This window comes from Diachasmimorpha longicaudata, chromosome 6 (assembly GCF_034640455.1).
Source record: "Diachasmimorpha longicaudata isolate KC_UGA_2023 chromosome 6, iyDiaLong2, whole genome shotgun sequence".
Taxonomy (NCBI): Eukaryota; Metazoa; Arthropoda; class Insecta; order Hymenoptera; family Braconidae; genus Diachasmimorpha; species Diachasmimorpha longicaudata.
Window position 1 is genome coordinate 4,428,452 of NC_087230.1, and position 25,192 is coordinate 4,453,643.

The 25,192-nt window shown below is 36.5% G+C and overlaps 1 protein-coding gene across 3 annotated transcripts in view; it reads right to left on the reverse strand.

Moving 5' to 3' along the window:
• The window catches only part of LOC135163647 (somatomedin-B and thrombospondin type-1 domain-containing protein-like), a 36,663-nt gene that overhangs the window by 3,509 nt on the left and 7,962 nt on the right, over window positions 1-25,192 (reverse strand). For all 3 annotated transcript variants that reach the window (XM_064123249.1, XM_064123251.1, XM_064123250.1), the window contains 3 exons: window positions 10,260-10,454; window positions 9,210-9,330; window positions 108-184 (listed from right to left, as the gene is read on the reverse strand). In XM_064123249.1, the coding sequence (XP_063979319.1) occupies window positions 108-184; window positions 9,210-9,330; window positions 10,260-10,454 (393 nt within the window). The remainder of the gene's footprint in view (window positions 1-107; window positions 185-9,209; window positions 9,331-10,259; window positions 10,455-25,192) is intronic.

Sequence of the window (25,192 nt, forward strand, 5' to 3'; positions counted from 1 at the left end):
TTTGATAACGGCATTTCATGCTCCTACATCTTGCTCCATCTCCGCTATTCTACGGTTTTATCTGGCTTCGGGCTTTCTTTTTCCTCGGCCATTGTTCTTAGCCTTACCTTCCGATAACTCGGAGAGACCGGATTCTTTGACACATGCTTTTGATGCCTTGGTCACGGTGAATGTAACACAGTATCTGAAACAGAGGAAGTGATTTTCTTTGAGAAAATGGTCGGAAGGAACTGGAGAATATTCTTTTATTTATCTGCCCGGAGAGAAGTCGACGAAAGTCGTTAGAAAAAAAAATTGGTAAATTATTTTTTAGACGTCATCGGATACGAAGAGAAATTTAACGAATAATGTGCACGAGAAGAAATTTTGGGGAAAAATTAGACCCTTAGAGGGCGAAACGTGGGATGAAATGATAATCAACCACTTTTTAGGTCAAGTTTTCTTGGAAAAATTAGACTTGGGAGGGTAATTTTTCTAATAAAACTACCCTTCGTCCTTTGTTTCACCCCTTAGAGGTGTAATTTTTATCTGAAATTTCGGTCCGTCTGGGGTGGGGGTGCGTGAGGTTGGATGACTCAACGTAAATTATATACAAATAAAAATTTGGTAGATTTGCTTCAATAGTGCAATTCATTTTCAAAAGAATTATTTATTTGTGAGTTTACTTTTCATCAAAAGGGATTTTCCCTGAATTTTCCTGCTAAGTCATTTACGGCATAATTTTTCGACTGGAAAAATGAATATATTGGTCAAACATTTTTTTTGGTATTTGTTTCGTTGGATTATTAAGTTAAATTTATAGAATTAATTAAAAGAGAAATGACAGCCGAGTGTTTATAACCATAAACAATAATTTCATAGGGGAAACGAACAGAAAGTTCTTTCATTTAGGTGACGAATATTCTTTTAGACTTTGTCATCACTTTTTAATCTCGTCTAGAGATTCGTAGAGAACAGACGTTTCTCCCTAGTTCCATTTCGAATAAAGAAAAAGTTAAAGTTAAATCCACTGCATTTTATATTCATTTATATATATACCCCATAGCCAATATGTTTGAATTCAACAATAGAATGAAACGAAATAAAACATCGTTTTCATGAAAAGAAGAATTTTAAAAAATCCTCCACAAAGTAAAAAATATTTAAAAAATTAGGCACTTACAGTCTGAATAATTAACTTTGATAATTGCTGCACAAAAAAATTTTCGAGATATCCCTAGTCCTTCGCTGAAAATCTCCCATAAATGGAATCCTAATAAATGGAACTTTTCAATTGAAAACTGAAAGGTCCTCGTGAGATTGACGGAAGCATCGACACGATGGCCTCTTGCTCTTCGTCTTGGATGAGTTTTCCCAAGCTTTATAGCCAAGCTATAGTACATCGCTCGGCGTCCGCAAGAGCACAGTTACGATGAAGATAAAATAGAGGGGTGGAAACTATGAGCCAAAGAAAAATGAACAGGGGGCGGTTGGCGCGAGTTCTTCAGCCTCTCGGAAGTTTATTTTCAAGCGCTCGCAAACTTAGATATGAACCAGAGTGCAATCGCAATCCCAATAGAGATCTGGCAAAGGTATGTCTGGGCTCTTCCTCCCACTACTGGGGGAGGAAAAGAGCTTCGGGGCGTGTAGGTTACCCAGAATATAATGGGAGAACTCGTCGAGGTGGTGTTCAAACATCGTATCCTCGTTTCAATTGAAGAATTCACCGATTTCAGAATTATTTGGGACTTATGGTCCGGACATTTTTGGAAGACATAATGGACGGCGAGGGGTAATGGGTTCATGGAGAGAAAAATTACGTGCTTGGTCCTTAATCTGGGAGTCAAAACAATATTTGGTAAAAATTAGGAAACAGTTACGAACTTTTCCAGTGAAATTTCAGGAAAACATACAAATCGATTTATTTTGGAAATGGGATAATGGTTAAATGATTAGACTTGTGAATCCCGTTTAATTCTTTTATTTTATACGCTGGAAGGGCATAACCGCTCTGCTTCGTTTACTTAAAGGAACAAACTAAAAGACTAAAGGGACACAACACTCTGGACCTGATGTCCATACACATCCCCCCTAAACTTCCTAGAACTTTCTCACATAAAAATGTTTTCCAATCTGAAATGGAAACACCAGAATAAAAGAAATTCTAATCGTACAAAGAACTATTCATTCCATCTGAATAGTATATTACGACCCAAGGCCAGAAAGTTGGATTTCCTGGCGTGCGTGATAGAGGGCCGAGGCGAAGCCGAGGCCCGCATAGCACGTACGCCAGTGAATCCGACTTCCTGGCCGTGTGTCGTATACTATTTTTCTTGCTCCCCACCCGAAAGTGCGGTAGACCATAAATATCTTAATATTTAATAAGTGGTAACACAATCAATGGGAGCCCGCCCGACTTTTGCAAAACCGAGGCGAAGCCGAGGTTTTGCTGGTCGGGGCGGGCGAAAAGTGAGAATTGCATTCAAAAAATTTCCTATAATTGCTGCAGAAAAAGTGAAATTCAGAAAATGATTATTTATAAATATATATGATTTTTTCATTTATTTTGCTAATTATTCTCCTTATCACAATCACATCGAGAAATACTAAAAAAATATTAGTAAAATTGTCAGGCAATTTTACTAATATTTTTTTTTCTCATTTTTCTTTATGATATGTCTTTGTTACAATCTTATACGTCGTTCAGGGACTGAAAATTCTCTTGCAGATATTGGTTAAATTAATGCGCGTACATAATTTCAATTCCATTTTACATTCTTCAAACAATGGGAATATCATCTACTTCATGAGGTGCATCATGTACTTAACCAAATGTTCTCGTTTAGAACTTAAATTCATTGGAATTCAAGTAGAGTCGAACGAAACAATGACGTTAATCCATTAAATAATTACTCAATTAATATCAAATATTTTCAGGTTCGTGATGCATGTTAGTAAAACAAAATCATAAAATTAATTCTCAGAAAACTGAGGCTATATTCCAACAGAGAACCTGTCACATTTGTGTACAGTCCTCGCAACAGTCCTCGGGAAGACCGCACTTTCGGGTCGGGGAGCCAGAAAAAACATATGGGTAACGCGGGCCACAAAAGGCCTTGTTCCCGGAGCGAAATCGCGCCGGGAAGACCGCACTTTCGGGTCGGGGAGCCAGAAAAATTAATTTTTGAGAAACATTCGAAATGTAAACTCCAATAATTTAGAAAAATACGTAACTGTTTCGTAATTTGTACTGAATACTGTTTTAACTGGCAGATTACAGAACAGGCAGATCATTTTTCAAAAATTGTTCTCTTCCTGTTATTTGAAAGCTGAGAATTTTTTTTTCAATTCTTAGTCATTTTTCTGAGACATTTTTTATTGGAACAATTTTCCGTATTTTTGTTTTCTCTTTTCCAATACTTTTTGGGTTTAATAATTTTTTTGCACATAATTTAGAACGCACTAGATAGTCTCCAATATTTTTTTGCAATTTTTATTTCACGATAAAATACGAACCCGTTTTCAAATTTTCTTCTGTATTTTTTTTAATAGAATTTTTCAACCAATTATTTCTGTGATTAACAGATTTATTCTTTAATGATGTGCATGTTTTAGGGTGAATTTGTCCTGGAATTATTATATGAAATGAATTACATTAATTAAGCTAAATATGAAATTAATAGAAATAACTAGGAGTGTGACGAACTCAATGGAATTAATTTCATATTTACCCCGTGATATCGGCCCATTCCCAAGATTAAAATTTTAATAATAAAAATTGTGACAACGAAATGTTCTTCGGAAGAGATACATAAAAAGCGTGACGCACCGGATCTCATCCAACATATTTTCTCCCTCTTTTTTTCACGTGAAAAAGGATTCACAGGCTTGCTCGAAGCTATCAAGTGCAGGAAAAATTTTCCATAGATTACTGGAGGCTCTATTGGTAGTGAATTTCATTTGAGAATGAATTTAATATTGAAAGAGGATGAGAAAGACGGAGAGAGGAAAGAAAAAACATTTTAATTTTCAGGATGCATGTCACAAGTTTTCTTTCGCTACTTTTTAATATTCACGAATTTTTCATTCCCGGGATGGATGTAATATCGAAAATGCTTGAGTTATGTATCGTGGACGTTTTCATTCACCAGTGCCATATGCACTTCAATGTGGATATCATCGGAATCCCGGGGATGTAATACACCAAGAGTTATCGATTTTCAAAGTTAAAAGGGATGGGAAACACAAGAGTGCTGGGGCATATGCCAGAGGAGATTTCTCGTTACCCATTTATTTGATGAATATTCCTCTATTTCAATACATTATTACCATTCGCCTCGCACTAATATTTTCTCGGCTAAATTTGTTTATAAAAACCGATCCAAAAAGGCGAAAACCACGAATTTTGTCTCAATCATTAAAAAAAATTTAAAAAATAGTTGAAACCCCTTCAAATAATTATCATTATTTATTTTTAAAATAACAGTGGGTTGACCCTCACGAGGTTTATGAGGGTCAATCCACCTTTGAATATTTTGTCACTTGAATTGGTTCGCAAAACATTATTTTTATAAAAGTCTATAAATTCCCTCCTATTTGGAACCAGCGAAAAATTTCATCTTCTTGAGCATTTCCCCCGGGTATTGAAGTTGCTATTTCATAAAGTCATAGCTGATGAGAAGTCTGGATGAAGAGAGAGGAAAATGGAAAATAAAAATAAAAAAATATTGGTAAAATAAGTTTGACTTATATGAAAGGAGAATTTCCTTCGTCGATGTATTTAATGAGTACCTCATTCTATTTAATTAAATAATCATTTCCATCTGCTCAAAAAAATCCCCTGCCTAATTTGTTCAGCAAAGTCTATTAAAAAATTCAAAAACTATCAATTTCGCGATAATAACTTGTGAGAGAAATTAGATTTTCCATTTTTTTTGCTTTCAACTGGAGAAAACCTCATACTTTTTTAGCATTTCCACGGGATCGTAAAGCCACAGTTGATGAGAAAGCTGGATAAAAAAGCGAGGGAAAGGGCAGAAGAAAATATGAAAATATCGATAAAAGAGAAAAAGGGAAAATTGAGGATTTTTATCCTCAGCTTGGAGAGCCAAACCGCCCTCCATCGATCCCCTTGTCTCACTAATGTACTTTTCGAGGAAATTAAGTTCTCTGAATTTCCAGTTCGATTATCGATAACAACCCGTGATGTAAATACCCATCGAATCCCGACAGATACCGATAATCCAATTTAGATACGTGGGGTACACGAATGTGGACACTCTGGTGAAAACGAATTTAGAAAGCATGTCCGACCAATCTCGCTGTTGTACTACTGGCATTCGAGGTGCTGAATAAGCGCACTGTTATTTAACCGTTCAATATTCTGAGAGCAGCCGGGTGCTTTTTATCGGCAAGCGTTCATTTATTTTACGGATAAAATTTATATTTTTTCAGAATTCTGCAATTGCCCGGTAGTTTGGTATTTTTTGTTGTATCGAAATGACAGGTTTCACGAGAAATATTAATTTTATCTGTCTTCCTGGAGTAATACTGAAGGGGTTGGGAGGAATAACTGTAAAATGTCTCTAGCACGATTGAGAATATTGGGGTCATAAAGACTTTTTTTTATTAATTTCATGGAGCAATGTTGAAAGACGCCTCACTTTTATGTTTTTGGCAACAACGGATATCCGATTTTTTTTTCGCTGACATTTTTCAGACAGTAAAAAATGTCCACTGGACCAGAAGATTTTATGACAACATTTGAGAACAGGCAATTTATCAGAGCTTCAATTTTTTTATAAATGAATAATAACGTTTACTCTGATTTTTACTGCAAATTTCTTTCTGCATAAAAGTCTTCCATAAACATAAATAACATCAGCTTAATGAAAAAAGGAATTCAAATAATATGTAAATCCCCACAGAACTCGTCTCCCTCCGGGGGTTAAAAAATCAACCGATTTTCCCATCAAATTGAGCACTTCACCAGATTACGACCTGAAAAAAATCGTCTAGACAAAACTGTATCCGTCGCGTCAGCAAGAATTTATCGACATATTGACGATTCCATGTTTGCTAAACTATGCACATGAGGGATGTCGCTCGGCCAGTCCCATCCAATCAATGTACATCAAATAAAATGTCGCCCAGAAAACTGGAAGTTAAATGAAAAAAATGAATAAAAATAAAATTGAGACGCAGCCATAAAACGCTTTAACATCCTCGCAAAGTGTCTCTCATTTTTCGCCACACGATGCATGCACTCTTCATCCGGAAGACGTGCATTTGATGCCGGAAGTAATCGTCTGCACGACAGAGAAGAGACATTTTCCCTCTGTGCAAAGGGAGAAGTTGGAAAACCATTGAAAGGAGGGCCACTCTCGATCCGGGGTATGAGTGTCTAGTGCCAAGCCCGGTTACTGAACAATGGGGATGGGGGAGGTTGATAGTACGTGAGTAGAAGGTACATGTACATCGTCAATGCACATCACTGGGTTAACATTCAACGAGTGTGTACAGTCATTCAAGAGCCTGGCAAACAGACGTGTGAAGAGGATTGCAAACAAATTTATTGTATTACATTTGTGCTGACGATACCCTATTATCGGTTGGAATCTATCAACTCCAGGAAGCAGATGAAAGTTGAGGAGACGTTGAGTCAAGTAATAGAATTATTTTTAAGAAATTTATAAGCACAAATAAATATACCAGAAGGACGTAGTGTTTTTCTTTCGTGGAAAATTTAATAAAAAAAATTTATCTCGTTTTAGTAGATTTTATAAATTTTTCAAAATGACAGGGAACCATCAGAGAGCCACCAGAAAGACCTAACGTTTTCCTTTCATGAAAAATTTCTTCAAAAAATGATCTAATTTGGGTAGAGTCCATGAATTTTTCAAAATGAAAAAAAAAACAGCAAAAAGCCACCAGAAAAACGTAACGTTTTTCTTTCTTAGAAAAATTTAATAAAAAAATTTATTTAAGTTCGGTGGATTCTATAAGTTTTCCAAAATGACCAGGAATATGTTAAACTATATACGACCTACGAATAACCGTTAATGTCGACCAATGAAAAAATTCACCAGACATCACATTGACATTAACCGTAAATTGCATTCATCAAAACGTAATTTACGTTCAGCAAAACCGAGTTTACATTGAGGTTTTTTCACGTGTAAAAATTTTCCTCCCACGGATGGATGGAAGCACATCTACAGGACATGTGGTAGCATTGCTGTGAATAATGAAGCCTCACACACTGTCCCCAACACCAACATATCTTCTCACTACACTCGGGAGTGCACAAGGCTTTCGGTTGAATAATACAGGGTAAGACTGCGGTACTCGAGAACACGGGAGAGAAAGTTGGCTGTGGAATGCTTGACGATCAGAGTAAAGTGGAAGAGATGATACAGGATGTAGATGTATCCTTCAACGTTGCACACTGTATTCTGCTGGGAATGGGAAGATTGAGGATAGGAAAAGATGGACCAGGGGGGGGGGGGGTGAAATAAATGGCCAGTGTACGTGAACCCCGAGTGTTGACATGATTTAGAATGTGCAGGGTCACTGGGTTTATTTGGCTGGAGCTTTTCACGGATGTTATTCATGACTTTGTTCAGTGGAATCGTCAAAAATCAGGTTCAGAATGTCCTGGGGTTTTTCACAGGACAATTCCTAATGCAAAAGCTTCAAGCTTCATAAAACATTTTATTTTGGTCCCTGGATTTTAAAGTCAATGATATTAAGCTGAAGATCTAGCTTTTGAAGCTTTGATGATCAGGTTAATAGGGAGCTCTAATAATCAATAAATAAATCAGGGGAATAATATTAAATATACGGGTTACGTAAAACTCCTCAAACTTTCCATCTTCAGGTAAATAGAGTGAGAATCTCGAGACAGGTGAGGTAGTTCGAAGAGTCTTGAGAACTTTGTCAAGAGAAAAGAAAAGTTTATGAGGAGTCAGGGCAAGTATAAAATTATAAACACAGAGTTGAAATGTTTTAAGAAGTTAAAGAGCCTCAGCTATTCCAACTTTTTCCGGGTCTTGGGAAAATACTGGATGAGACGTTGGTATTCACCAGCCAGTGAAAAAAATAAATAAATGTCAAGATGTGAAGGAAGAAGAGGCAGAAGAAAAATTATACGAAATTGAGGATGATGACATCGACGTTTATTACGAGTTCAACGAGGTGAAGAGGAGAATGAGGAGTGCAGTAAAGCAGATATGACAATGTTGATAAAATTGAAACGTGAATAATGCACTGGAATTCTGTATAGACATGAGGAGGGTCGAGAGGGTGAGATACTAGGGGAGAGTTGTTGATATCCGCTTATGAAAACCCCAGGGGTGCAGAGTGCAAGGGAACTCGATGGAGATGGATTTCACCTGAGAGATGATATACCGACTGCACAAACCGTGAAGATCGAAGAATGAAATGAGGAGGCTGGGTCCTGAGAGCAGACGCAATATTATGCTGTACAATCTGCTTCAATGTCGTTGGCAATTGTGATCCTCGAGTGGAGAATATGCATTAAGAAAGTATTTTATGTTCTGAGGGAAATAGTGAGAAGATAAAAGGGTTGAATATTAATGAATCGACATTTGATATGTCAGACATTTGCTGGAGAGAAAAGTTCTTAATAAATTATGCGCCTGTTCTGGAAGTTACCAGTCGAAATAATATTTGGTAAACATTACGAAATAGTTACGGATTTGTTCACTGAAAGTTTCATACTTTCCCGGAATGTTTTGGAGTTTTTCCAGAAACTTCATTGAAAAAGTGCAGAACTGTTTCGTAATTTTTACCACATATTATCTTAACTGATAGATTACGGAACAGGCACGTAATTTTCTAAAATTTTTCTCTTCATATAAAAAAAACTGATCAATATATTCTCTTAAAATCCACGAAAGCCACAAAACCACTTTCGCAAAATAATAATAAAAATAAGCTATTTACAATTATTACAGTTATTACAATTATAATTTTTCCTGAATGAATGAAATCATAATTTGCATTTATGTATTTCATTGTGCAGCAACTATCGATGAATTTCGTTATTTCTCACGGTGCTGTGAGAAGTCTTTCGTAATTGACACCTGAACCTACATGTGGTAATTGACGGACAGCTTCCCATACATGGCGACAAACTATTATGCGTTTGATCGCATGTCTAATAAGTGTCAGATGATTTATTCTATTGCTTGTGATGTAATACTCACTCCTTGGAGGCGTCGTACGCGGAATTGTCTTTGTAACGCAACCGCAGGTTCGTTCTTATGTCGTTGCTGTCGTTTATGTGACGCATCTCACTTAGCTCTGCTGGAAGGAGTAGAGCCACCTCTGCAAATTGAATATGTGTTTTTATATAACAAAAAACCGAAGGATTACAGACATCAATTCAACAGTTGGAGATTGAATAGAAATACCATTAAAAATGTCCAGTTAAAGTAGTTGAATGAAATCAAAATTATTACATTAAAGTAATTAAAATCAAATAATTAAAATAAATTATTTATGTTCTCAATTGTTCCAGAATTTTTTTGATGAATTGCTGCTATTCTGGGAGAACTTATTTATTTTTCTACGTTTTTTAGTGCAATAATCTTTATTGCCACTCAAATTATTCATTCACTATGAAAAAAAAAACTATATTCAGGTGAAATTCCATTGAATACGATTCGCTACTCCAGAGCTGCATTCACAATCCACTTGTGAGAATTCCCTATCCCATCTGGAGTATATAGTGATTCTCCTCTTCTCAATGGCCACCGCAGCCCTAGAAATCCCTGAATAGCCGTATCAACAGGGTTTTGCGTACGTGTGTGCGATGGAGATGGGGATCTTGTGTGGTCTGAGGCTGTTGGAAAATTATCCCGAGCCGATCAAAGACCGAGAGCTAAACTAGTTCGGCATTGAGGGAATGTCACCAATTAGACAAATCCTTATTGACTCTCGAGAGATATTTCTCTGTGAGAATAATCCCTGAGTCCCTCGCAAATATGATCATCCACTTCATTAACTAATCAGCAAAAAAAAAACAATGAGCAGTTGAAGAAAAAAATAATTTTTTTGTTTAGAGGAATGTTTGATTACTTTTTCAATACGCTAACGCCTATTTCCAAAAATATCTCGGGAAGTAATGGATTTGCGAAAATTTGGTATATGAACTTTTTTGCGACCTGGAAAATTCTCGACAATAAAGCATCAGGCACTTTTTCTGGTAGACCTGATGGTTTTGATGATTTTCATGGAATAATCGAATGATGTACCTTTGAGTGCACTTTTTGGATTTCTCTTGTGACACTTTATTCCTTGACATCCGCGATGTTGCACCAGCTGGGGGCAATGCTTTCCCCCGTTTTCCGGTTCTCGCTCGATAATTCTCGATCGAGACTGAGCACCAGGACCGCAATCACTGTCGCAGGGTGACCACTGATCCCATCCTGAGACAATGCAGTCGAGAACTGGAACAGAAAATGGGAATTTTCAAGGATTAAAAAATTTTTACTTTCAAAAATATTTACAAAAATATTGATCAAAAAGTTTTCTTTGTTGGAGTAAAACTCATCTTCAATTATTTATTCCATTTGTTTCTTCTTCCACCCCTTTCATTGTTAACTCGTGGAGTAATGTTTTTCACTTGAAAAATGTTGTTCTCAATTGAAGAGAAGTTGTTTCCCTCTGAGAAATATTCATCATTCCAGGAATATTCAGTAAATTCGTGGGAACGTCAAACATTTCCTTACGGGTATACGAGTGAATGCACTTACATATGTATAACAATGTTAATTTAATTTTCTCAAAACTGGAGATGGGATGAATGCAGTCAGTGGTTTAATTCATTCTAGTTTAGCGTCAGTAATTTACAAGTTTGTTCATCAAGTGCCACAGCCATTGGGGAAATAGAATTTTTAGTGAAACAAAATGTCGAAACAAATTATCTTACAGATTGAGGAAAAAAAGGGGATGAAACAGGGGAGGGAATCCACTAGGGTATTGTCTGGGGGCGAATGTTTTTCCCGGGATTTATTGGGGTTAAAAATAGCAGAGGTCAATGTTTTAAATTGGATAAAATTTCTAATTCAATAGCATTCCCTTAAGTCAAGAAAAAAAAAGAACAATTTGCTCAGATAATTTTAAGAACATAAAATTTTGCAAATAAAATTCATTAGTGTGTTTATATATTTTTGTTAATAAATGAAGAATGAAAACTTTCAGCAATTAATTTTAAAAATTAATTGAAATAAATCAATGGAAATTGATTGAAAATAATTACAATGAGAAAGAAAACAAACACGGGAAAAGGAGATTGATGTTTTCAGTAGCATCCTGGACAATGAACCACAGGAGAGAAAAAATGAGAAGGAAAAATGCCAGAATTGATGATGGGACGGAGGGGTAATCGTGGCTGATGCTGGCGAAAGCTTGTGGACGATTACACTTTCTATATCCATCGTCGAAGGATATTAAAGGAGTAATTGTATTGGAAGTCTTGAAAGATAACGCCTTAGAGGTCCGTACGTGCCGTAGCTGCCCAAGAATCTCATCAACGATTATGGAGTTTATAGTACCTTTATACCGTAAATAATGATAACTTCTCGTCGATGAAGGAAAATATTTCCTGGCGGAAAAAAAATCCATTTATGTTTTTATTTGCATTTATTATTTAATTATAGTGCTGATCGTGGAGGGATTTTCATGGACGTGCTCGTTCGTTTTTAACGAATGTTTTCTGTTTATTCTCATGTCTAGAAAATGGAATAGGAGAATTGAAAGGTCTTCCATCCGCAAACATCGATTTTCACTTCTTATTCTGTCTGCCCTCGGCAGTTCTTCATTTATTTTTTTTTCTGCATCCAATGTTTGATGGTAAACACGGTAACACGCGGGCCTTTGACACCCAATATATTTCGCGTGCATTGAAACGTTTCGGATGCAATTGCCAGTTTAAATTTGCACAGGACATTGGGATATCCCAAGACGCTATGTCACGTAAATCTGAGGGAGGAAGACGTCAACGTGGCGTGAGGAAGTCTTTGCGGAGGAGTAGAGGTAAAGATTGAAAATGCAGTTGAAAAATATTTCACCAGAAGTTCAACATAGTTTTTTTCCAATTTTCTAACGATTTTTTTAACTAAAAAAAATATTTTCCATTTTTTTTGTCAAAGTGAATAATCAAATTTCTTCGCAATTATTAATTAATATCTGGATTGAAATGAAATTTGCTTGAGAATACATTTGATTATTTATTTTAAAAAGACTAGAAAAATTTTTTTCGCTTGAAAAATCAAAGAGTAGTTATATAGTGATTTAAAAAAATTTATACTTTAAAATAATTATACTAAAATTGTGTGGAAATTTTTGAAAAATGAATTCTTCTTTCTGTGTCTCTCGTGTCAGAAATTCCGGAACAGATTTGTTTTCCTCCTCGGATTGTTTGTTTTCTATTTTTTCCATTTTTCCATTCACCCAAGAATGCCGACATACCCTATCGGTGGAGGCGCAGTCTGTATTGTCAACTCTGCTGGAGGATGTTATCGAGAAGACCCTGGAGGATGCGAGAAAAATGGCGGAGAAAACTGGAAAGGCTCGAGTGTCTATTGAAGATGTAGAGAATGCACTGGGGAAACTGTGCCGGGGTTTGCGTTCACCACCTGCTGCGCCTGTGGTTAATGGAATTGACGGTGGGGTTGACTTTCTCGAGATGAAAAATCAGTCAATGGAGTTGTGACGTCATTAGCATGTGATATTTTTCCGCGGCGGAAATAGACAGAAATTTATTGAATAAATTTTTGTTGAGTGGAGGACAGATCAACGAATTTATTCTACTCTAGCAATTTTGCGATTTGTGGGAATTCGATTGTCTAGACGGAGAGAAATATTCAAGAAAAATTACGTCCTCTTCCGTAATTCTGGAGTGAAATGCGATTGTCGAAAATTTTACGGAATTGCCACGAAATTTTCCAGTTGATTCCGTAATTTATCGACGTGTACTGTTCAGTTAAAAATAGTATTTAATTTCATTTTTCCAGTTTAATTGAATAATTTCACTGATTTTCTCTTCTAAAGGCCACGATAAAGTGTCCGGCAACGGTTAATTGTTGAAAATATGAAGAAAAAGAGTCTTCCATAAACTCCACCACTGCTTTATGGACCTATGGAACAACTTCGTTATTTATTATTATTATTTTAAACAGAGTAAATCTGCTGGCAAACCGTATAATGGCGTTGAATGAGAGAAAATCACTTTAGTTACAACAACGGTTGGAACAATAATTATTACGATGACAAGTTCCACTCAATAGTTTTTTGAAAGAATAATTTTTTGCACAAAGAACCAATCCAATTACAACTCATCATAATTTCTTCCTAAAATTCCCCGTAACAGTCGGAAATACGATAAAATAAGGGGTAAAACATGTGGTAGGGTTATTTGAGGTTGAATGTAGCTCGTACGAGGTGAATTTCGCATTGGTGGAGCCAAAGGATCGGTACGTGACTCAAATTCCAGAGCAAACAAAAGGTCAAAGGGAGTTAAAAATGGGCAGAAAGTCTGAATGTGTCCAAGTAGCTGGTCCGGTTCCTCTCGGCCGTGTTTTACCTCCAAATCCCGCCCAACAGAGCCACCAACGTGTCAGATGCTCCAGCAAACATCCCCCCGATTTTCATTACATACTAACTGTTCCCCCAGAGATCCTACAATCTTGGGTATTTAATTATGAGGATAGAGGCTGGGGAGGATGTGAAACAAAGAAGAAAACTTTTGTAACATCAAGCAAATGGATAATAAATAATAATAATAATAATAAATAATGATGAGGATGGAGGATCCTTTTGCATACACTCATTCCTTTCCAAAACATTGAATTCTGGGATAATTAAAATTCAAAAAGATCAGTTTGATAACCTATTAAATAAAAATAATAATTTTCCTGATTTTCCAACTTCGTTTCAATGTTTTTTATTTTAAAAACAAAATGTCCTCGAAGAGAATTTAATTACTGAGACAAGAAAGTTATTGGATTATGGATAGGGATTGTCTCAATAATATAAAAACGATTTAACTATCAACTTTAATTATTTATTATCCCACGCAAAAGGTATATCCTTCTCGTATGATGTCTCCAGATCAACTGACTCTTAGTGACTAGAGATTTGACACTCTAGACTCGTTTGACAAAAGGCACTTGTTCATTCATTCCTTTCTGTTTCTTCTCTGGTTCTATTCATTAAAAATATTCTGAACATTACGGTACTGTTTGGCGAAAAACTATGAAAATTATAACATACTGAGATGGACTGAAAACAGCTATAGACAGATGATTCATTTTTGTCCGCACATATCTAGCACTCTCAATAAAAGTACTCGTAATTAAAGAATTCGAATTAGTTTTTCAGAGTTTAAACCAGTGACTTGAGAAAAAATATTTAACAACTTTTTTAAAGCAAAAAATTATTAGATATATTATTACTTATTAGGATCATTGTTATAGTCATTTTTCACCGTTAAACAATTTATTGTAAGACAATTCCGTTCGAATAAGACTAGAAGAGACGAATCGAGAGAATTGGGTTTCACATTCTTCATGAAATAAAAATTCTTCCCCTGAGTCATATGAGTTCAATGTGTTGGGATTTCCTTGAGATGAACTCTAGTCCAACTTTTCACCTCTTCTCCACTCGAAAATAACCCGGTGGAATAAGCGTCTAGACGACGGTTTATCTCGACGCCTCCACGTCGTGCACGCACTCAGTCTTATCTCGCCCTGGGGACACCGCGTGTACCTCTTATTCCCGGGCTTTTTATCCGACTCTGGACAGCGTTAACGAAAAGAACTTCATCCATTGTCGTGAGTGATTTTTAGGAGGGAAGGGTTTCGTGGTGATTTATCGATGAATTGAGAGTTTTTTTTTTTTATGGGGGAAACGGTTAGTGTTTTAGCGCCTCAAGATCCGTCGATTTATGAGCGATGCTTCGAAGGATAATTTTGTCGGTATTTTCGGGGAGTGCGATGGAATTTAAAAGAAAAAGAAATGAAGTTTAGTCATTTTTATGGATGGATTAATTTTAACTAAAAATTTATTTTAACTTAATTAATTAAATTAATTAATTAATTAAATTTCTTTTAGAAAATTTCAACTGAAAATTTCTCTCTATCCCCCAAAACATCGGGCGACAATTTTTCAAACTGTTCTATCCCCAGGGGGCAGGGGGCAGGATAATTCCCGGGTGATTCTCCTGGAGAATTACACGGTAATTATTTTTACAGTTCTAATACAAACAAAAAAAAAGAACGATTCAATCTATGTATAGGTAAATCTCACGACTCAATAGAATCAGAGTAGAAATTTTATTTTATTTTATTTTACCCTCCCAAGTCTAATTTTTGCAACAAAACTTGAGCTTGAAAATGATTGATTGTCATTTCTTCTCTCGTTTCACCCTCGAGAGGTCTAATTTTTATCCAAAATTTCATTCCGTGTAAAGCAGAAAAATTACAAGTAGTTCCAGAATTATTCCCTCCTGTTCCTGCAAAAATTCCCATAAAATAGCACTCGCTTAGGGATTATGTTACTATTTCCGTAATTTTTCCTCGCCATTTCTCTCCCTGTGAGTTTCGTAATTTTATCTAAATTTGTGGTAAAAAATTCTGTTACCATCACGGAAGTTTTCTCAGTCACTTTTGTAATCCGTAAGCGAACTCAAGTTCCATAAATTTGACTGAATATTTCTCCTCGTGTACCCGCAAGGATTCACATTTTTTATTATCAGAAATTTTTTCCCATGCGACATGAATTCTCACAATGGAAAGCTTTGCATCCAGTGGCAAAAAGTAAATCTCCTCTTCATTCACATCCCCCGGATTCAAATGAATTCAAACACATCGCATGCAAAATCATAATACGCATTTGCTATTATTATTCCACTCGGATTTTCATTGGTTTCGCCTTCTTCCGCGGGTGTTAAGAAGTAAGAGAGTCCCTCGGTCGCCTCCCGCGATGGGGGTTGAACGGGGGTGAATGTGCACGGAACATTATACTTGGTAATCTCATCTAAGCTCCGGGGTTAATGCCACTGTTAGCATATTTGAGAAGCCACCTCAGTAATCCTATGGTCTATCCACTTCGTTGCCTCGCCACTTTGCCATATCTTCGGATAGGAAGGATCCAACCTCATCTCCGTGCACATCCCCCATCCCCTGGATATCAATGGGCAAGCCCCTATCCCGAGGCTCTTGTCTCCGCGTCTCAGACGTCGTCAAGCCGAACTCCCGTTGCAAGGCCCCTTTACAAAATGGACTGCGATAGAATTCGCTGGTCCGAAATGAAGGCAACGTCTATGTGATAATCCCCCCGTGGGAATAAGAAATGTTTCAATTTCGTCGAGCCACTCGTAGACGGATAAACTTTAATCATATTGGAGTTGTCAGTTTCTACCGTTTTTTCCCTTAGAAAATAGGCAAAAGGGAAAATTACACTGCACAGAGAGAAAAATTCCTGGAAAATTATGTGCCTGTTGCGTATTCTGTCAGTAAAAACAGTTAAAATTACGAAACAATTGCGTATTTTTTCACTGAACTTTCTGGACTTTTTTCTGAAAGTTCACCAACAAAGTGCGTCACTGTTCCATAATTTTTATTGAATATTATTTTTACTGGCAGATTACAGAACAGCCTCGTAATTTATAAACAATTTTTCTCTCCATGTGAGAATAAAAAATTCAGAGCATTAGATTTTGTTTTTTATTAAATTTTTCTGACAAATTTATGGTGGGATTGACATGGAAAAATACATTCTAATATTTTGTATTCTTATATAAACTATTGGATTAGGGACAGGAATTGTTAAATAATATCGAAACGATCCGACTATGAACTTTGATCTTCTATTTATCGCACGCAAAAGGTATGTCTTTCTCCTATGATGTCTCCAGATCAACTGACTCTTAGTGACCAAAGCTTTCACACTCTAGACTCATTTGACAAAAGACCCTTGTCCACTCATTTCTGTCTTTTCCTCCTCTGTTTCTGGTTATTAAAACTATTCTAAACATTTCGATACTGTTCTGACACAAAACTATAAAATACTGACATGTGGTTTAAACACAGCTATAGACATAAGATTAATTTTTGTCCACACATACCAAGCACTCTCATTAATGTGTAACCTTGAATTAGTCTGAATTGTGTTCATTTAATCCGTTTACCGAATTCCACCCCATCGCTACTTTGCACTTCCCCATCGTTGGTAGCAGTGGAGATAGCATTGGAGATAGTGTCGACGCACCAAGACCTATACTTGCGACTTGCAACCGCAGGGAAGGGTCAACTTGAGAACTTCAATTTCAAGTTGACTACCACCTCAACGACCTGGTACACAAATGCCAGCTTAAAAAGGCCGATAAGGGTCGCAAATTATCCTAACATGAGCACATACAAGAGAAATCCTTTCATGATTATAAAAAAAACACCTGATAGTTAATTTCTCGGTGTCTCAGGTCGTCGTTTCATGGTTCTAACAAAGGTCAAACTCTGCAGAAGTAAATTCCAAACGAGTTTCTCCAGGACTATCGAGTCCCTCCTCTTCTCTTGAAAATTTTCCCCTCCCCCTCGTCCCACTTCGATACCACAGCACCGATGTACTCACCAAAAACTCTCCGGAGACTTCAACTAAAAGTTTTCATATTTTGCGCATAATTCATAACCAATTTAACTCGATGTCGGGGAGATTCCTTATCACAGCTCAATCGAACTCTGCGAAGTGCATTCATTTTTTCAGAGGAGATAAGCAGTCAAATTTCCATATTAAAAGTTTTCCAATAGGGGATCGCAATCTTCTCGATTTAAAATTTTTTTCTCTTCCTTTTCTCAACGCAAATGGAATTTTCAAAATTATGTGCTCGACAAATGGTGAATACAAAAGGTGTAGAATATGTTAAGGGCTTGAAATCTAATTTGAACCTAATTAAGGCCCCTAGGAATGACTCAATTAAAAAGATATATTTTTAAAAATAAATCCTCTGAAGTAAATGAATGGCTGTCAGCATTTTTTTCTCTGAGCCCATACACTCAGAATCGTCTCAATAAAATTAACGTCCCTCGAACAGGTGCCTCAATATTTAAATTAATTTTTAAAGGTAAAAAACGTTGAGCATCCGAACGATTTAACGAATCAACGATAACATATCACTTTCCCCTGACTCAATATTTGGAATATCTAAACCAAAATTCGGGAATTGAGTTGTCCGTCAATTCTCCAATTACCGAACTTTATCAGTGCACCACTGAAACTGGATAATTGAGTTATAGTGGAAATCAAGTGCTCTGTCAGCGTCCGGATCATGGAATTATATCCGGGTATTAATCTCAGATGCAGTTCATGATACTAGATAATTTGATATGTCGGACTTAAGATTCGCTGAATTGTGGGGAGGGATCAGGTACTCTTATCCGGAAATCCTCTTCACCTCGTCCTTATATTTTGCCAGATAACGTTGATGGAGCCGTACCCGAACTCTTCAAACATCCACGTACCAAAATTTTCTTTTTAAAATTTTAAGAATTCACTGCAGAAGATTTTTCGCAGTCGTACTTCATGCAAAAAAAATTACATAAATAGAGGAATGAGCAGGTCTCGTGTACTCACTATTAAAGCGATAACACCTCAATATAAATTTTTCTGTGCGATTTTTCCACCATGTTATGGCCTTTAACATGATAAAACAGGAAAATTGCTCAGTAACAGCGGTTAAAACCCTCGGGAATTTAATTTTAAACCTGAAATTGAATATTCCAGTGTACACGACGCATTCACCAGTGAAAAATTCCCGTAAAATCCACATTTCTCACAGCGTCTTTGCTCTTTTAATTCTCGTACCCAGTGTGTCATCCTCGGAGATGCGTGAAAGACCGGCTTTCACGGCGCAGAATGTGCAATGCGTCACGTACCGAGTCTGAGGATGAGATGGGACTGATTCTGGGGCCGTACGACGCATCAATTAATTCCGTCATTAAGGGCAAACCGTAACCATTTTCTTCTGGTAGAACTCCGGGTGAATATGCCGACTAGACGTGCATGGTAGTTTAATTAACGATTCCACTCCATGGCCTTTTTCTCACGCCCTTCGTTCACTTGGGTCGTTGACTCCATTTCCTCAACTGGCGAGTTCATAATTTCCCTTCAAAAGCTCGAGGTTCTGGGTTCCTCTGTGGCCGTTCGGCCGAGAAATAAATTATTCGAGGAATTGGTGCGTGAAAAAATATTGTGAGCCACGGGAGGTCATTAATTTTTCTAACGAGGGGTCAATAGAATTTTGAAGAATAGTCCAAATGCAGATGTTGAAAATTTTATTTACTTGAACGTCAAAAGTCAATGGATTATCAAAATTATCACAAGTAACTCATTTCTGAGTCCAGTTTTTTGACAGCTCCAAATCTACTCGAAGAGAAAAATTCTGTAAAAATTACGAAACAGTTCTGCACTTTTTCAGTGAATTTCCAGAAAAAAGTTCAGAACGTACCAGAAAAAGTATGAAACGTTCAGTGAAAAAATGTGTTACTGTTCCGTAATTTTTAATACAAACAATAATTAAGTAATTAAGGAATTAAATAATTTTTAAAGAATTTTTCTCTCGTGTTATTGTTCGCATAATCAAGGGACTGGGATTTTATTCGAGTACTCATTCTGTAATTTTTATAACAATTTTCTTGTTTATGACAATAAATCCTCCCCCATGGTTATAAAACGTTAGAGGAAAAGTATTTTCATGTGCAAAAGCTTTTTCAAAACGTAATTCACCTGTTTTCCTTGTGATTTTTATCGACTTTTTGGTTCCTCAATGATGTAACAATCCAGTTGTAATTATCAATATCCCTATTGTCAATGCTCCAGTCACCCTGACATCGCAATCAGATGTTGGTCCTGTCGAGCGCGGCATCACCTGTAGACGAGCGATAAACCCGCAATGATAATAGTCAATGGATTTAATATCCGAATCACCGAGGAATATAGCTGCAATAAGCACCCAATTGGAATCCCAATATACTGAGACAATATAATTCCTCTGGGCGGAATAATTAATCCATTTGTGGGATCCAGATACATATACCCTGCCTTCCACTAAAACGAGTTGCATACGAGTCACGAGTAATTCCCATTAGATCCGTTCAAGCCAGTTGACACAATAAACATCTAATTAACCGAACAATTCGATGCGCCATTCTCGACAATTGTTTGGGTAATAACATTTTTTTTTGTTTATAAAATTTGGAAGAGGCAAATGGAGCGATAATTTGCGTTTATTTATTTGCTAATTTGAACCTGGAGATGACAACACGATGAAAATAATAATAAAATTTTCACGCGGAGAGAAATAAAATTGAGGGTAATTTTTTGTAAAAATTGAATGGTTTTTTGTAAAAATTACCCTCACTTTTATTTATTTATTTATTTGGTAAAAATTACGCTTACTTTTATTCTGAAACTTCTTGAACATTTTTTTTTCTCCGCGAATGGAAAGTAAGTTTTTCCGACTCTTCTCGGTTAATTTCCACCTGCAATTAGTCTACAATTGCGGAAAAAAAAATTATTCACAATTAAAAATGCTAGTAATAAGACACTAGAATGGTCAAACGAAGTGATGGAGATTTTTGAGAGTCACTCGAACCGTGTAATTGGCGAATCAACTTAATTAAGTCAAAGGTTTCGAATGGTCCTGGCTGTTTTAATTAACAAAGTTCATTTCTGTTGCTCTCAGTGAACGAGGAGCGCACTTCGTGCGGGTAATGTTTGGATACTGTGATGAACCTGAAAAAATAAAACTCGAAAGAAAATCGAAGCGCGGAAAATTGGGACTGGAGTTTCTAATTGGCAAATTAGCTCCGTCAACAATTAAATTCTAGGAATTTTCGAAGGAGATTCTTTTATTAAGGATTTTTTCATTTGCTGAATATTATTTTTCCGGTAAATTCCTTCGGGAAATCTATCATTGGGGATATTTAATGAAAAATTTTTACATTAATTGAATTGGAGGATTCGATGAAGAGAGTTTATCGATGATTATTTGTGATCTTCAATTTTTACGCGCATTCTCAAAATTTTCTATCAAAAACTCTCGCACTCGTTATTGAGATGAAAGAAGACATAATGGAGATGGAATTGAAGGACAGGTAGTCATAACGTGGCAATTCCTGGTGAATAAAATCCGATCGATACGCACACTTCCAGTTCCTCAGAATTCCACCACCGGCGGAACTTCCCCTCCCTCCTTTCCCCATCCTGCCCAAATATTCCGGCATTCGCAGCCAGTCGTAATATCCGCGTGAAGAAATTGCTGAATCCGAAAAATCCGCAGTATCGGTGGTAACAACGAGTCACAAAGTATCGATAAACATCCTGTCATTGACAGTGGAAGAAGTACATTCGGATGGATTATTCAGTCGGATGGAGACGTCTCGGGAATGCAAAAAAATCCGAACAGAAGATGAAGTGAAGTGAAGAGAGATTTGTACTGTTGGGAATTATTCAGAGGGAGTGTTGAACAGGGGGAGAACAGGCGATAAATCAACAATTGTTTTTTCCCGTTATCAGGGAAAGAGGAGTTTAAAGAGTTTGTTAAGTGATATTTTTTTATTTAGAAATTTTAGATTTTTTTGAGGCTCCATTTTATTTTATTTCACTTAAGTAAGTTTGAGCTTAAGTTCTGATTTGAATTGACTGAAGTATTTTTAAAAAATGTGGAAATTTTAATTGGCTTTAATTTTTAAACAAATAGAGGAACTCAAAAGATGATTCCGGGTGTAGACAAGACCCAAGTAAAAGTGAATAAAAATGAATATAAAGAGAATAGATTCCAAGTGGCAATAAAAGTTGAGAGTTTGAGGATAATCGACACACTCTTGCGATGTCTTCACGACCTTAAAGTGCAGTGAAGTGGAAGGAAATGCACATTACATTTTCAGGCACTTTATTTCCATCCAGAGGACATTTTTGATGCCCGAGAGATTCACCCCTCGTAATTCTCACTTTTACGAGACATCCACTGCACTTTGTTAATTTTAAATACTTTCAATTCTTTATGGGAACGTACAGCCCGATGGCTGGATGACAGAGACGAAGGTGCTCGACGAATTGGGAGATAAATTTTACTCGGGCTTTACGAGTTTTATGAATTATTTCTGTATCTTTTGATGAGCCTCTGCCACGTGGAAATGGATAAAAACTGGGGGAGATGGAAAAACTCTCCCATTGTGTTATTTTCTGAGTGATTGTGGAATTAGCGGAATGGAAAGGGATTATTTTGCTTTTTCTCATTTTTTTTCCATTTCTCTGTCAATAGGTTCACGTGAAAGTGTTAAGAAAGGATTTTGAGATTATTGAAGAGGATTTTCTTCAATTTAAATTTTATTGTTTGTTAATTTCATCAGATGTTCAGGATTTCCTGAAATATCAGCGAATAAAGGAATGATCGATTTTGGAATATTCCAGGAGCTCATAAGCTCAGTTTATTCGTCCTATTTTTATTTTTATATCACATTTAATTATATTTTATAAAAATTAGTATATAGGGACAAATATTTGGCATTTTTTTAATTCAAAAAATGCCAAAAATAGTCAAATATCGACTCAATTTTTCCTCTTTTCTCCATCAATTATTTTCACTCTCCTCCAACCGATTTATCACTTCCATCAAATTATCATCACAATCCCCAAAGTTTTCGATTAAAAACTTCGTGACAAGGCAATATTTCACGTGCTTTAATTACAAAACTAATAATTAGCCGAGACTATCACTTTGTAACTGCGGAATATAATTTATCTGCGCTGAGGTAGTTAAGAATATCAAACGATCCAGAAAACAAAGGGCAGAGGGAGTAGTGGAAGAGGACAATGAGTTATGAGGAAAATGCCGAGTAAACTTTTCCCACCAACTTGGGAAATTAAAGTTACCGAAAAAACGACTGCGATCTCGAGGGCTATTGATAAATAAGTGTCAACGAGACTGGAGAGACAATTCTACAAGGGAGGATGCGCGTAGCTGATGATGGGGTGAGAGAGTTGAGTAGGGACGAATTTCCTGTATCAAAGTTATCCTCTGTTCGGTACTCCAGAAACTTTATTAATGGTGGTAATGAGCGAGGAGTTCGGTTACACTAGGGATTTTGTGTAATTAGTCTCTTACTATTTATGATTGATCTTCATGGTAGTCAGTTCATTACGAAGTCAGGAAAATGTTGAGTAAAGGACTATAGGGTGGGTGGTAATTGAGGAGAACAATGACAATGCCATTTTTAATTTAGTTAATTTATGTAAGTAGATTGGGTATCGCCACACGCAGAGAAACAATTATTTTCTAACAAATATCCATTGACTTCAGAGAAGTATTTATTTTTTCAAAATTTTATTTCTTCGGTTTAATTACTCCCAATGGAGATCGACTTAAGTTTAAATTATGTTAATCATATTACTCTAGAGGATGACTATTGAGTACGTGACCTTGAGTGAAGTCCATTGATAATTATTTCGCTTTTCTGAAATTCTGATTTTCTTGAAGATTTTCGATGAATTATTTAATGCTTATAATTATTGCAGCAGTTCACTCAACGTTATAATTAACATGATCATGTTGAAAGACTAGCAAGCGATATCACAAGGGGGCTAATGATTTTTATTTTACTAATTAGCCACATCCTCTTTGACGTTATAAATTATTTATTTATTTATTTCCCCTTTCTTACGTTTTTTTTAATAATTGGAGTCTAGTGGTCGAAGTTCACTTTGACTGGGTTCAGAGTAGGGTCCCTTGGAATTTACCAACAAACTTTGATGCGGTTAATTTCGTTATAATTGATGACCAGATATTTAATCTCACTGATGTGACAGTCGAAACAGTATACGGGAATATGCAACCGACGGTCATCCACAAATTAATTATGAAGGTAATCGAGTGTCACTCAGAGTTAATGGAATGAAACACCACTCGGAAAATTCAGTAGTGAGGATGAGAAGAGAATACAGAGAGTTGCCGGCATAACAGGCAGGGGAGTACTCCAGGTAAGACACAATAATTAATGGTGGGTTTGAACGCTCCGCGGGAGGAGAACGTCTCCAATGAATCCACGCTTAACCGACCCATTAACCGTAAATGTTTCGGCGAGCAATTCAATTATGATCATAAAAGTAACGATGAAATTATTATCATGATTGGTTAAAATTGCGGAGTTGATTGAATTGCTTAATGAATCTTTATGGCTCTGCAATTGATAGCATTGTGGAGATTTATTTATTTTATTCGGAAAGAAATTTTGAATAAAAATTATTAACGAAATTATTAACGAAATGTTAATTGATCACTTTTTAGGTCAAATTTTGTTTAAAAAATTGGACTTGAGAGGGAAATTTTTGTGGTAAAAGTAATTTTCGTCCTTGGTTTTACCCTCTGGAGGCCTAATTGTTACTACAAATTTTTTTTCCTTGTACTGTTTCATAAACAATTTTGTTTAAAAAAAAAATCGGTTATTCATAATTCAGCAAAAATTCGATTTCTTTCATGACGATTATAATAAAAATTTTCGCGGTTTGTCAACGCTTTTAGGGATCTGTCTAGCGTTTAGGGCGGGACAAGGGCTCTTTAGCGATAATTATTTACGTAGAATATGAAAAATCCTAGAAAAAGAACCCTAACAACTGTAAATTAATATTGAATAGAAAAATTTCTAATTTTCCCGTCAAACTTCCAAAATCGTGAAAAAATATCCCTTCAAAATTCTCCCGAAGTCCACCGACCTCACCTATCTCCAACTGGGCACGACCGGAAGTACATCATTCCATCCTCCAATTTGCATCGAAATAAGTGTCCACCGGTCCATGACAAACCCATTAGATAAATCATACAGGCGATCTCTCGTGGTTGGAAAAAAAAAATCAAATCACTGGACCATCTCCGAATCCCGGCCGATCCCCCCCACCGATTTCCATTCTCCAGGAGACGTCCGAGCTGAAGACGGCGCGGGCGGCTCGGCAGAAATCAAACAGAGGTACGAGAACACGAGTAAAAGGAAGAAAGTAACGAGTCCCGGGGGAGAGAAATGCGGTCATTAAAAGAGAAAAAAAGAGAGATGTGAGATAGATAAGGTGTGGCCATGGGGTTTCGGGTGAAGTTGGACTCCCCATCGGCTCCAAAATTAGCATAACCGGCCCTACG